This window comes from Clarias gariepinus, chromosome 1, assembly GCF_024256425.1.
Source record: "Clarias gariepinus isolate MV-2021 ecotype Netherlands chromosome 1, CGAR_prim_01v2, whole genome shotgun sequence".
Classification (NCBI taxonomy): domain Eukaryota; kingdom Metazoa; phylum Chordata; class Actinopteri; order Siluriformes; family Clariidae; genus Clarias; species Clarias gariepinus.
In genome coordinates, this window is record NC_071100.1 from 98945 (window position 1) to 113577 (window position 14633).

A 14633-nucleotide genomic window follows, 5' to 3' on the forward strand; every position below is an offset into this window, starting at 1 on the left:
AGGTTCAATTTCGTGAAAGCAGCACGATGTCAGGAAGAGGCAAGGGCGGGAAAGGACTCGGGAAGGGAGGCGCTAAGCGTCATCGTAAGGTTCTCCGCGATAACATCCAGGGAATCACCAAGCCTGCTATTCGCCGTCTGGCGCGCCGTGGCGGAGTGAAGCGTATTTCCGGCCTGATCTACGAGGAGACTCGCGGTGTGCTCAAGGTGTTTCTGGAGAACGTCATTCGCGACGCCGTCACCTACACCGAGCATGCTAAGAGAAAGACCGTCACCGCCATGGATGTGGTGTACGCCCTGAAACGCCAGGGACGCACCCTGTACGGCTTCGGCGGTTAAACACTCCACCAGATAACGACACGAACACAACGGCTCTTTTAAGAGCCACCCACATCACCAGCAAAAGAGTTTTTATTTCTGTATGTGTTTAAAAGTGAGGTATTTACAACTTAGTAAACACTGTTTAAAAGCTGCATGATATTTATATAAAACGTCTGTATGTAGCGGGCGAGCGAATTAGATGTTTATCAGTTAGATATTTACAGTAAATCGGTTAACATTGTTAGTTGGAAGACGATGTGTTTAAGTCTTCAGCTTGTAGGAATAATTAGGAAACCATTTTAAAAAGCTTTCGAATGCATTTCAAACACCAAAAGACAAAGTATTTAAAGTTTGTGGTACATACTCTACTTATAAATGTGGACTCTTTCAAACGTTAACGATACAAATTGGATTCAAAGTGGACTCTTTTAAATAGTTAAACGATAACGTTTACATACAAATTATATTTACATGACTTTTCTGATGGTTGAATACGTGATTCTTGTATTGTACATAACTTTATTTACTTATTGTAAAAATAATAAATTAACCCGCGACTCTAAAACGGCGGGAAGGGACACAAAGCGAAGCGGAAGGGGGGGAGTAAGAGGAAAAGACTGAGGTGGTAGGAGGTCCCTCACGTGTTGAGTTTTTGGATATAGACCAATCAAAATCCGTTCTTGGCTTGTGCTTAATTACAATGTGACCTGTACATAGAGGGCCCTCGAGGCGGAGCTGTTCATTCTTCTCTCAGTCTCATCGAGAAGTAACAGCACCATGCCTGAACCAGCCAAGACCGCCCCTAAGAAGGGCTCGAAGAAAGCCGTGACCAAGACCGCCGGCAAAGGAGGCAAGAAGCGCAGAAAGTCCAGGAAGGAGAGTTATGCCATCTACGTGTACAAAGTCCTAAAGCAGGTTCATCCCGACACCGGCATTTCGTCCAAGGCGATGGGGATCATGAATTCGTTCGTTAACGACATTTTCGAGCGCATTGCCGGTGAGTCCTCTCGTCTGGCTCACTACAACAAACGCTCCACCATCACTTCCAGGGAGATCCAGACCGCCGTGCGCCTGTTGCTGCCCGGTGAGTTGGCCAAGCACGCCGTGTCCGAGGGCACCAAGGCCGTGACTAAATACACCAGCTCCAAGTAAAGCGCGTCACCGCCGCCTTCATCAACACAACGGCTCTTTTAAGAGCCACCCATGTTGTCCGTCAAAGAGTGATTTCCGGTCCTGTATTTATTAGTAAATACATTTAAGTATTTTTTTAGGAGAACCTTGTAAATCAAATGTAACCTTTAAGCGATGTTCTAGATCAAAACAGTTTCTAGCAGTACAGAGCCACCAAAGTTAGCCACAAGAACCCTGACAGCTACTTTACTGCATCATGGACCCCGCAGAGAGGACACAATGAGCCACCAAGGGGGCCGTTATATCAAGTCGGTAGAACCGGACATAAGTGTGTGGTGAGGACCAACTCACTGCCGCACAAATATCACCCACGGACATTCCTTTGAACAGCGCCGATGGTGTTGCCATAGCTCTTGTTGAATGTGCTTTCACACCCAGAGGTAATGGGACACCCTTACTCCTATAAGCTAATGAAATAGCCTTCACAATCCTTTTCTGGACTGGCAAAGCAGATAAACAGTTGATCACATAAGCGCTTATTTACTGTACGGTCCATGTAGACCTGTAGTGCACGTACGGGGCACAAATTATGCAATTTACCCTGCTCCTCAGAAGCAAAAGGAGGAGGACAAAAGCTATGGTCAAAGACCATAGAGTTATAATCAGTAGAGACCACCTTTGGTACATAGGCCGCGTTTGGCCGCAGAGTAACCTTTAACCCATTAGCAGCAAACTGCGTACAAGATGGATGCGTGAGCCATAAAAGCCTATGTGCTACCACTTCGCTCGCCATTCCTCTCCCGAGGGAAAGAGGCCGCACAACGAGATATGTGCAAAATGTGGTCTGTCACGGTCCTGACCTCGTTAAGCAACGCACAGAACGGGCTCTCCTGAAGCACCAGTGAGCCGAGCTCTGCCAAACACATTGCCTGATATGTTTGAAGCAGCGTAGCGGAGTTGAGCGCACAAGCAGTGTCCGCTTGAGCGCGGTAAATCTTCTCCAGCTGGGCAGAGGAGAATCTACAGTGTTTGGACGGAAGGACAGTAGGGCCAGACACTCCATGATTATGCGAGGGTGCCAAATAAGCAGCCAAAGATGGCTCCATTGGCGGTGGGCTAACTAGTCCTGCTTTCTCAGCTCCGTCCAATTCCAAATACTGTCCGTAACCGGGCACTGATACACGGGTCGACAGCGGCTTGCTCCATGATGACTTTAACTCGCAGACAAAGTCGGGAAACATAGGCAATTCTTAACGGTTGTCGGTTCAGGAGGAAGAAAAAAATCCCGTGAACCTTAACGGTTTTTGAGCCGGCTGCGGGGAGGGCCTCTCCACCTCCAGCTTCTCGGCCGCAGTAGCAGCGGAGCTCTGAGCGGGTGGCAAAATTTCATGCTCGTCCTCCGACAAGCCATGCATTTCTAGGCCGATGTCGAGCATGTCATCCTCGAAAGCACGCTGCTCAGTGCCTGGCTGCTGGCCAGCGCTGTAGGAGAGCTCACAGTCCTCCGACCCCTCGAGATACTCCATCTGGTCCTCCCAGCTATGTGTGGGGACTTTTGATGAAAATTCCTCATCAGCAGACACAGGCGAAGCCGGAACTGCTAATTCGGAAAGGAGGGGGTCCTGCTGAGCGACTGTATTTCTCTCCAGGATTCTCTCCACTAACATGACCCGTCTTTCCAGCATTAAATGCCGGAGCTGGCGACAAAGCGCACATGACTCCGGCTCAGCTAGCGCTCTCCTAGCATGGAGAATTCACAGACAGACGGGGCACGCTTCGTGCTGGTCCTTCTCGTGCAAGGAAAAGCCGCACTCCTGAGGACAGGGGCGAACAGCGGACCTCTTCTTTGCCACATTAGCTTCCATGCTCATGCCAGCTAGCACTGTTAGCACGGCTAAACAGAAGCCTTTACGGCGTAAATAAAGGTGGCTTCAGCCAGGACATGAGAGGGCGTGATATCCCATACAATAATATATTACAAATAAATATTACATAGGTTGTTACAAAAAGATGGTGTAACACCTGTGACATAAAGTTGTTTGTCAAATTAAGCCTTGTTTTAGGCATTTGCTTGTGAACAGTTCACCTTTTTTTTAAATGTCAGTACATACATCTTCATTTCATCCTTAGGGTCACAATACTGGAAACAAAATGCTCGAAAAATTCTTGCTGTACCAGAACAAGACTTTAATAGCCTCCAGGGAACATAGAGGAAGAGATTGAGATATGCATTCAAATTATCATTTTGCAGTGCAACAAACTGCAAAAACGTACATGCTTTAAAATTACAGTTTCAAGAACTGTAATGTAGGATGTGTCTTGGAATTGTAATATGCAGTAATTTTTTTGTAAGTCACTACCCATAAACAGTTGATTTTTACCTTATTGCTCATGTTTTGTTGTAGCAGCCGTAAAGAGGACGATACAGCTGGCTTGGGAGAAGTCAGTGACAAAATAGAAGAGTTGGTGATGGCATCTCAAAATCTGCCAGCTGTTACAGCAGCAATCAAAGAGCTCACTGATCTTTCCGTTACCCAGAGAGTCTTTCTCTCTCTCCCAAGTTACAGACCATCAAGGAAGCATTTAGCTGTGTGGTTTGTAGAAGTGTGTACAAAAGTGGGATACTATAGCCCTCTTTCCACCAAATAGTACGAGCTCTACTTGACACAACCCTTCTCGGAAGTGTTACTGGTTCTGCTGCAGATAATCGATGGTATCCACTTACTAGATTGATAGTCATAGTGATGCTGCATGTGATGGCGGGATTCCAGTTGGTTTTGCTATGAAGAAAAAACATAATTGTGAGTAGAGTTGAGCCAGTAATATGCAGTGGAAAAAGGACTTATTTTTTTCTTCACTATTGTACTATGGTTAGCAAGCCTAGTCGTGGACATCCCCCAGCCCAATGCATTTTAGTGTTTTCCTTGCTCTATCACACACATTTTTTTTTCAGAGAATGCTGTTAGTTACCTGATCACTCGAACCAGGTGTGCTGGGAGCAGGAAAAATATGAAAATGTGCAGGACAGGAAATCCTCAAGGACCAAGGGTGGGAACCACTGATTTAATCCATCTAAACAGATTTAAATTATTTCCTACATTTGTAAAATCATTCAATGAATAACTTTATTTATTGAATTCATGACAAATTTAATCTTTCAACCGTGGGGTTCTTTATTTATCAGTTTCAGTTTAGAGACTCATTGTTGCACATACAGAATTTGGTTTAGTTAAATCAAGTGAAAATTCATCCTTTTAGTACACATTTTGTATTTCTTGTCTTTTTCTAACAATACTTTTTGGAGTACAGTGCTGTGAAACAGTATTTGTCCCAATTTTTGAAAAGGTGAGTTAAATTTCACTTGCCACATTCGGGCCTGATTAATGCCAGACCTCTTGAATCAAGAAATAGGGCAAATACTTTTTACAGCACTGTATATATTATCCGTAGACCACTGACCAGCAAAGACGTATATATTTAAAAAAAAAAAAAAACTGCTGAAGCCTCAATTAGGATATTGAATTTATAGGCCTTTGTGCAGAGAGGGCTTGATTTATTCACCTTTCACTTACAATAAAACTGAGTTAATAGATAAATGTTTGTAAATCAATATAAATATGTGGGATGACTGCATGACCAAACATGTATCTGCATATAAGTAGACATGGAGAAAAGAAAATATTCTCTAAACGTAACAGTCTTCTGTCCTGGTACTTTTGGAGATATTATGGAAGAGCCAATGACTGCAGGACATGTGTGGAGCAGTGGAAGGAGACTTCACACTGTGCAAAATGTAGAGAAGTCAACTACAGTGCAATAGAAGTTGCAGGTCTAACTGCTGCTTTTTCAGTTTTTATATCCTTTTTTATGGAAGAGTAATGTTGTAGAGTAGAGTTTAATTACTCACAGAAAGGTAAACTCTTACATCTATGTATTGTTTTTGTTCAGTATGTTCTGTAAATTGCTAATGCACCAGTTTATGCATTTCTCTAAATGTTTATCAGATAAAGCAAGGCTTCATTGTATGGAGCAAAGTCATTGTTTACTGCTCTATAAAACAAATGTGAAATGTCTGGATATTTCCCAGAGAAATTATTTTCCATTCTTAGCTTGTCCTGTTCTGTTGTAAAGGGATCAACTCCAAATGTGGAGTATGTTGTCAGTGTGGATCCCACATGCTGTCTGTAAAGGTCTGCAGCAAGTGAATGTGACAAGAGTTCTGATGGAATTCTTTGTTTACAGCCAGGTTCTGCAAAGTGATTTGGTATGGTATGCCTTTTCATAGTTAGCATAAGAACAAAAGAACAATCCTATTAAAAATTTACATGAGGATCAGTGTGCTTAAGGTATATTGCCTACTATATAATTTACCTGGAATCCTATGAGCACTCCATGATCCTGCCATGCTTGTAAGGCCAATGTGTGACAGCCACATTGCCAAATGCCTAAATGTAAATGTAACTGAAAGTAGGAATTTTTTTTTATATTACCAGTAGTAGAAGGCTATCTGCAAACTGACATCTTGCTCTATATGCTGTAAATAAAATTGGACTTATAAATGAAAGTTAAAATAACAATATAAAAATCTTCTGGTATTTCTGGTACCAGGTTTTTCAGTAAAGTGCTGTTAACTGTTTAAACATCTCATAATGTGGACTCATCTTATATATTAGAAATGTCTGGTTTATAGTGACTCAAACAAGTTGCACTTTCATTAGCCACAATATTAAAATACTACTGATAATCTGGACTGTATTGAATGATCATGTACTGTATCAGTTTATCAGCATTTCTACAGTGTAGCCTATTATTGGCATGTTTTCGTCATTGAAGGTTATAAGCACTTTATGTACCACTAACTATTATAGGCCTTACGTATGAAATCAACACATTTGATATGTAAAGGAAGATGAGCAAGATAACTTACTTGGCGTCTTGCTTCATGATAAGGCCGATGCACCTTCTTTAAGACTGACCCAATTCGTCCTTCTGCAGCATATATGCCTTTTGTCTACAGATATCCCTTCATCATTTTGCGGCCATATGTTGGCCCCACCAGTAAATAAATAATAAGTCACTTTTTAGTACAAAATGTTAAATTTGAAGACACTGTGCTAATATCATTAATTACTTGGAACTGTATAAAAACTGATACAACAGTCGCAACACAAGCGCGCGCACATTCTTCAACGGACAAGTGTCTTACCTCGTTTACAGCCTTTGCCACCTCTAATTCCAAGTGTGTAAGACAGGCGACAACAGCCCGGGACATTCTCAGCACAAAATTTTCTAATGTTTCTTGCAGAAAACCCTCTGGCTTCTCCAAATTCCAGTGACAAGTGTTTAGAGATAACTTTAGATGACAGGCCTTGTCTTGCCATTTCTAAAATTATGTCTGAATAAAGTTCTAAAACCATGACTTTTCATTACCAGCCGGACTGGTGTTAGCTGCAGGAGCCTGCAGGGGAGATGCCACGTGATGCACACCTCGCTCTAACAACTTCCGGCTTCTTACTAATTAAATAACGATTCGTTCCTGGTTTTTGTTTTCTTGCATTATTCCTTTCTGATGCACAAAAGGAAAAATGGAAAAATAAGCATTCATTTTCCATTATTGTTTTATTTTAATTACAAGTCAAATAAGCGTGTATTTTTCTTTTTTTTTTCTTTTTTAAACGATAATTTCAATTAACAAAATATACACAGACCCTTAACATTGTATTTTTCTTTTTCATTTCTTTGGCTAAAGGTATGCTTGCTTGTCATATTTGTCAGCTGTTGGATAACTATATTCTGTTTGAGGGAAAGAAGAGGATTATCCACAGGAAGACACGATTGCTGATATCATGTAAAATCTGTGTAGTTGCGATGGTGAGATGACGCCTCATTTAGGTGTCGAGGTTTTCCAGCCAAAAATCTCACCAAAAGGTTCATTTCATGAAGCTTCATTTAAGAGCTCATTGTACTGTTATCTAGTGGACGAATGTCTAACTGACGCTCATATTGCAAAGTAGCACAGAATAGTGGACTTAATTAATAGTGTTCATCATAGACGACTGTCAGTTATTTATACACACGCACATTATATACTGCGTATAAACTAATGACAGTCGTCAATAATGACCATTATTATTTACGTATATATATATATATACTTATATATGTGTATTGATGTGTGTAATAAATGAGTTTAGGCTGTTTCTGCTTTAAAAAAAAAAATTCAACTACAATTATTTTCAATTCTACCTTTTTGTTTATTCAGCACCTTTAGGAGTGATGTTTAGTCAGATCTGTGCTCTAAACATTGAATTCCAAAAGGACTGGACGTGCACCCATGAAGCCATCCGAACTATTATTATTGGACTTGAGGGGACACACTCTTGTTGTCATAGTTTCTTTTTTTGTGACTAACACATTGGGGAAAATAGTCTTTAAAAGTCAAATCTTTGCTAGTTTTTAAATAAGGTTATGATGTAAAAGAATCAGGAAGATACTAATAAGCATCTGGTGGTCTCCAGGTATTTTATGGATTTTTAAGCAACATAAAACTTGTATTCTCCTGTTTTATGCAGGTTGCAGTTTTAACTTTGACAAGTTTACGAATAATAAACTTTTTTTAAATAATGTCTGTATGTTTTAATTGTCTGCGTATTGTTAGGCCAACTTGTTTTAATAGAAAAACAATCACTTTAACAAACTACATCAATGGGAGACTTAACTTTTTGAGTCAATAGAAATTTTCTCAACCCCAGAGAAATATAATTAATTGAGCCCACAATCAAAGGTGGGTAGTCAGACAGCATATATATATATATATATATATATATATATATATATATATATATATATATATATATATATGAAACAGTATCTCAGTGCTTGAGTATTTTTCACCAAATACTTTTTTACTTATAATTGTGTAATATTTTGGATGACTACTTTTTTACTTCTACTTAAAGTAATATTGTTTTGGAGTACAGCTACTCTTACTTAAGTACATTTTTTGGCTACTCTACCTACAACCAATACTACTGGCATATTGAATTACAAGTTGAGTTACCTTAAGATTTGGACTAGGGACATGTTACAAGTTGATATCGTCATGTCAGATTCATATTTTTAAAACTATAATTTGGCCAGCAAATTTCTCTAAAAGTTGAGTAAACTTAAAAAGCTGTGCAAATTGTTACTTCTAATTGTACTCATTTTTATGTTTTGGCTGCCTCTTTTCGTCACAATGTAGTGGAGTCTGTGCTGACCCTTAAAGTCCCTTAAATTTTATGTAAGGACTCCAGGAATATTAAAGACTTGTTCTGGGTGTATGAGGAATCATTTTCCTATATCAACTGTGTGTGAGAAAGAGAAAGCTCTTGCTTGCTATTTCATAATTATTAGGTTTATAACAAAACAAGTCTTAATACCAAATGCTTTTGGAATATATTTGGTCAAACATTATATTGTAGCGTTTTTACGCCGGGAAGAATGCTGGAGAGACGAGTGAGCTTATTTGCTACCAAATGCAATGGCTGGTAGTACTTTATTAAGCACACAGCATGTAAGGCATGAGCAGCACCTTCACTCAGGAGCCTACATCCAATTCAGCACTGGCTTGAACTGGAGCACATTTCACACGTCACACCCCCACACACACAAACAGGGCCGAAGCCACTAACCCAAACACCTTTCCCCATCATGGTGAACACACCGACATTCCCGCAAAGCATGCTGGTCGTCAGCCGCCGCCACAATATAGGTACATGATTATCGTGTAAGCTTTTCACTGCAGTCAATGTGTACAAACCCAACACTATAAAAACGTGCCGACTTTTCTGAAACGATGAAGTGGCTCTTAAAAGAGCCTTTGTGTAGGTTAAACAGGGTTTAATGTTTAAGCGCGCTCTCCGCGAATACGGCGGGCCAGCTGAATGTCCTTGGGCATGATGGTCACTCTCTTGGCGTGAATAGCGCACAGGTTGGTGTCTTCGAACAGACCAACCAGATAAGCCTCGCTCGCCTCCTGCAGGGCCATGACAGCCGAGCTCTGAAAGCGCAGGTCGGTCTTAAAGTCCTGAGCGATTTCTCTCACCAGACGCTGGAACGGCAGTTTACGGATGAGCAGCTCGGTAGACTTCTGGTAACGGCGAATCTCCCTCAGAGCCACAGTGCCGGGCCTATAACGGTGAGGCTTCTTCACCCCGCCGGTAGCAGGCGCGCTCTTACGGGCAGCTTTAGTGGCGAGCTGCTTCCTAGGCGCCTTACCGCCGGTGGATTTACGCGCGGTCTGCTTGGTTCTTGCCATGACTTAAGAGATGTCTGTGCTTCTTTAGAGAGAAAACAGAATGAGTGACACGAGAGAGCGCGGCCTATTTACAGCCTAACGCTCGGCTGCGCTGATTGGGCGGCTTGAAAGCGCCGCGTGTAATTGGTTCCAACGCGTTACGTCACTCCGTAACGTACCGAGGCTTCACTTTTATTGGCTCCTCTTCTCCCACCGACTTGGTTTGAAACTCCCTTATTATCTTTATGTAAAACAAAATGTACGAATGTTATTTACAAGGTTATACATCGTTTTGTACATTTACATCTCAAAATCATAACATTTTATTCTCATTCTAAAAGCCCCATGAGGTTTTTTGTCTCTGCTGACCATACCATCCCATGTAAATCTTTACATGTACTCATTCCATAAAAGTCTCCAGAAAAACATTTCAGCACAACACTGTAGCTCAAAATATTACTGTCTGCCGAACACAACTCTCACATGGACAAGTATATAGTGTCGCACATAATTAAACCCTGACTCTCCCCTGACTAGAGAACATTGGTTCCACTCTATTCCCGCTCAACTAAAATATACTTGAAAGATTAAACATTCACATATTTAACTAAAACGATTCAATTCACCTCTTATTACAAAATATTTATAATTCCCATTCATTCACGTATTACAACAGTGTTTCTGAACTGATCAGGAAACGGCACTTTTAAAGGAAAAATGGGTGGCTCTTAAAAGAGCCTTTGGATACTAAAACGCAACAGTGGGTGAAATTACTTGGCCTTGGCCGGCTTCTCGGTCTTCTTGGGCAGAAGCACAGCCTGGATGTTGGGCAGCACACCACCCTGAGCGATGGTCACTCCTCCGAGCAGTTTGTTCAGCTCCTCATCGTTACGCACGGCGAGTTGCAGGTGCCGGGGAATGATACGGGTCTTCTTGTTGTCGCGGGCGGCGTTACCAGCCAACTCCAGGATCTCAGCAGTCAGATACTCCAGCACAGCGGCCAAGTAGACCGGAGCGCCGGCACCAACGCGCTCAGCGTAGTTCCCTTTACGGAGAAGCCTGTGGACTCGGCCCACGGGGAACTGCAGTCCAGCTCTAGATGAGCGAGTCTTGGCCTTGGCACGAGCCTTTCCACCGGTCTTACCTCTTCCAGACATGATTCACTACGTTAACGTGTTCAAAAAGAACCGAAAATGTAAGCAATCATTCTCTAGCGCTCTCTAATATAGCCTAAACTGCTGCATCCTCATTGGCTACAATCGTTGTAACAAACCAACCAATCACTAACACGCCGTCGAATTCTCTCCAGCCCCGCCCCTGTCTCATCACAAGATAACAGAAATAGTTTTGATGCTGTTTAAAAACTATTTTTTTCATTGAGAAAAGACATAGGTGATTACAATGACAGTCACAATACACAACAATATCCACAATGATCATTTCATTCAGAGAACAAAGGTTTAGAAAAACAAATGTCAAACTTGCAAACGAAAATGAACAATTGTTATATTTTACAGAGTCCACATCTACAAGGAGAGTGTGTCCCACACAACCGAATCTCCTAAATTTTTTGTTTATAGTCCTTTGCTTTTTCACACGCATTATTAAAAACCTTTTATACTTCCGGTTTACATGCATTTTAATATATTCTTACATGACTAGACTGAAGTGTATACTTAAAAAAAAATCTTAAAATTACAGGATTCCTTAGAATCTTATAGTATTAAACAACATGGTTGTTCTATTAATGTAGTTTGACAAAAAAGTGGATTATTGCTCATTAAATGACAACGTGGGTGGCTCTTAAAAGAGCCGTTAAGGGGAGAAATATGAAAGAAATAAATTTAACATGTTCACTTCTTTTTAGAAGCTGCCTTTTTCGCCTTGGGTGCTTTAGGCTTGGCAGCCTTGGATGCTTTGGGCTTGGCAGTCTTGGGCTTAACCGCCTTCGCTTTCTTGGGGCTCTTCGCTGCCTTTTTAGGGGTCGCCGGCTTTTTCGCCTTCTTGGGGCTCTTGGTGGCAGCGGCGGGTTTCTTTGCCTTCTTAGGAGACTTCTTGGCGGCGGGTTTCTTGGCCGCTACCTTCTTGGGCTTCTTCGCCGCTGCGGGCTTTTTGGCGGCCGGTTTCTTCGCTTTGGGTGCAGTTTTCTTGGCTTCGGTCTGCTTCTTGTTCAGCTTGAAAGAGCCAGACGCGCCGGTGCCTTTGGTCTGAACCAAAACCGCTTTTTTCACCAGATTGTTGACGGCGAGCTTGACGCGGGACTTGTTCTTCTCCACATCGTATCCACCGGCAGTCAGAGCTTTCTTCAGGGCAGCGAGAGACACGCCATTCCTCTCCTTGGACGCGGAAACCGCTTTGACGATCAGCTCGCCGACGCTGGGCCCGGCTTTCTTTGGCCGCGAAGCTGCTTTTTTCTTGGGCGCTTTGGCCGGCGCGGCGGCGGGCGCGGGAGCCACTTCTGCCATCTCTCTCTCAGGGATCTAAGTAGAATAAACGAGTGTAACGCTGAGCGCGCAGTAACACTGGAACCTCCCTCCCGTATGATCTTAAAGCACACATGAGAGCGGTGTAGACTCAACCAGGCAGCCGCTGAATGACTGCGCTTCCGTCACACGATAGCGAGTGTGTTTTCTCCGGACATTTCTCTGTGAATATCCGAGTCCTGACTGCAGATCTCAAGCGTTCAAGCACACGTTTAGTGAGAAAGGCCTTTCCTCTTTCTTCCGAGGCCCGACACGGTCAGTTAGACAGCCGCATTCTCGCGCAGTAGCCATAAACGTGCGCCGCGCGCCTGCAGCTCGAGCCGGCGCACTGCGCATTTCGTGCGTGTCGTGTGTAAAAACCGGACAAAAACAGGTCGCACCGCTGTAAGAACTCTGGTCCGAACTGAAGGCGAGTCCTGTCAGTGAGCTCGATGTGTGAGCACTGGCCGAGCGCTGTGTGTAGGATATGAAACGGAGCTTGTTTTGGCCTGTGTAAAACACAGCTTAGGGGGACAGGTTGAGAGAGCCAGAGTGTGTGTGTGTGTGTGTGTCAGATGTGAGGGGATTTTGTTTATTTGTTTGTTTGTTAGCACTTATCTAAGAAATGTCCCTCACTATTCCATCCTATGATCACATGGTGGACCTTAAGTTAGTAAAGTGATTCACTGTTGCACGTGACTGTGTCCTGTTTATCACATGTTTTGAATTTCTTGTTGACATATGAAGCTTAACATCAAACTACAATCACAATATGATGAAAATGATAAAATATGTGTGAATACTTAATGTACTTACAGTGTTATTCTTCCAGTGAGGATGATGGTGGTGATGTCACTGATTATATCAACCAATTTCTCACAGTTTCCCCAAATGACAGGATGGACATCAGTTTTAGGGACATATACAAAATGTTTACAATTGTAAAAATAGACAGTGGTTGTAAAAATAGATACAGTCGTGCGGGCTGGGCCTTCTTCATCTGAACTTTTAGTTTCCACTGTAATTGAGTTTATTGTTATACATTACTTTCTAAAGTTTTCTGATGCTCATCGCAAGTCTCGAGGTTGCCTCATTGATATACACAGTTCACTCCCCTGGTAGTAATCAGTGACAGCCTTTATTATATAAACATTCTTCTTTTTCTTATTTTTTTTGTCTGCTTCCTATCTCCCCTAGACATCAAGAGCGAGAGTAACAACTGAATAGGAAACCATAACACTTGGATAAAAACACTTATGTACTGGTTACAACATTGATTAGCTCCTCAAGCTCTTTACATCTCTGGTGCAAAAACACGTTCATCATCCAAACTGCAAACACAGCTTCCCCAAAGCCCTTTTTAACTTTTTGCCATTTTATTCTGTCTGCTGATGTATATGGCCACTTTAGCCGTACCTAAGATTAAATTGATCAGATGACACTTCAACCTTTTTTTTTTTTCGGCTCACTGATTGGTGGAGAGACGGATGGAGGTTACGCAATGCAGACGCTGCTAATCGGTAATTCAAACAGTAACACAGGATGAGCAGATAATTCAAATTTATCTCAGTTCTTTTTTAAAGATTTCTCGTTGTGGCCAATATAAGCTTGTGCGTTAGTCTTCATCATTCATTGTCTGTGTGCTTGTGTTTCCGTCTAAACATGTTGTGTTTCTGGTGTTGTGTTCCATGTTGTATGTGTTTTACTATAATTCGCAAATAAATTCTTTAAAAATCCTACAATGTGATTTTCTAGATTTTTTTTTCTTATTTTATCTCTCATAGTTGAGGTAAACCTATGATAAAATTAACAGGCCTTTTTAAGTGGGAGAACTTGCACAATTGGTGGCTGACTAAATACTTTTTTGCGCCACTGTATATATATACCATAACCATAACCATAACAAATGCAGCTTCTGTTTGTATAACACATTGTATTTGTTTATTGTAAACGGGCCACTATGTACTTCTGATTAGATCCTAACTGCATTTCATTGACTCTGTTCATGTACTCTGCACACTGACAAAGTTAATTCTAATCTAATCTAATTTACTGTAAATCACATGGTAAAATCACATTTTAGTAAATTAGTGAATCACTTTTTAGAAAGTTATCTGCACTTGTTACTCATTAGTAATTTTTATTGCAGTAATTGTTGTAAAATTATATATACTCCCAATTATAAGTTAAAGAAACAAAACACATCCACACAGTTGCTAAAAATGTTTATGCAGTATTGGGGGGACAGAGGACGGATTCTAGGCAATCATTGTTTAAATATCAACAAAATATTTCTCATTTTGGAATTATCATTTTATTAAAAGATTAAAGCTGCCAGGTTTTTGAGTATAATAATCCTGATAGTTCTTCAACTTAAAATAAACTAGTTTTTACTCACTCACTTATCAACTGTACCCAGTTTTCCTGTATTCGGGGTTGCGG

The 14633-nt window shown here is 41.5% G+C and overlaps 4 protein-coding genes and 1 pseudogene across 4 annotated transcripts in view; 2 read left to right on the forward strand and 3 right to left on the reverse strand.

Annotated features, from left to right (window-relative positions):
• The window catches only part of LOC128523972 (histone H2A-like), a 70737-nt gene extending 70399 nt beyond the window's left edge, over positions 1 to 338 (forward strand). The window contains exon 3 of the mRNA XM_053496226.1: positions 23 to 338. Within this exon, the coding sequence (XP_053352201.1) occupies positions 23 to 338 (316 nt within the window). The remainder of the gene's footprint in view (positions 1 to 22) is intronic.
• A 735-nt stretch (positions 339 to 1073) lies between these two features.
• LOC128524063 (histone H2B-like) lies at positions 1074 to 1543 on the forward strand. Its single transcript, XM_053496366.1, has one exon. The coding sequence runs from the start codon at positions 1098 to 1100 to the stop codon at positions 1470 to 1472; it is 375 nt and encodes a 124-aa protein (XP_053352341.1). The 5' UTR covers positions 1074 to 1097; the 3' UTR covers positions 1473 to 1543.
• A 7796-nt stretch (positions 1544 to 9339) lies between these two features.
• Positions 9340 to 9756, reverse strand: LOC128524032 (histone H3). The gene has a single exon (XM_053496310.1). It carries the CDS (start codon positions 9748 to 9750, stop codon positions 9340 to 9342), a length of 411 nt encoding a protein of 136 aa, XP_053352285.1. The 5' UTR covers positions 9751 to 9756.
• Positions 9757 to 10497: 741 nt separating this feature from the next.
• Positions 10498 to 14633, reverse strand: part of LOC128523917 (histone H2AX-like) — a 37735-nt pseudogene continuing 33599 nt past the window's right edge.
• On the reverse strand, positions 11583 to 12205 carry LOC128523984 (histone H1-like). Its single transcript, XM_053496245.1, has one exon. It carries the CDS (start codon positions 12192 to 12194, stop codon positions 11583 to 11585), a length of 612 nt encoding a protein of 203 aa, XP_053352220.1. The 5' UTR covers positions 12195 to 12205.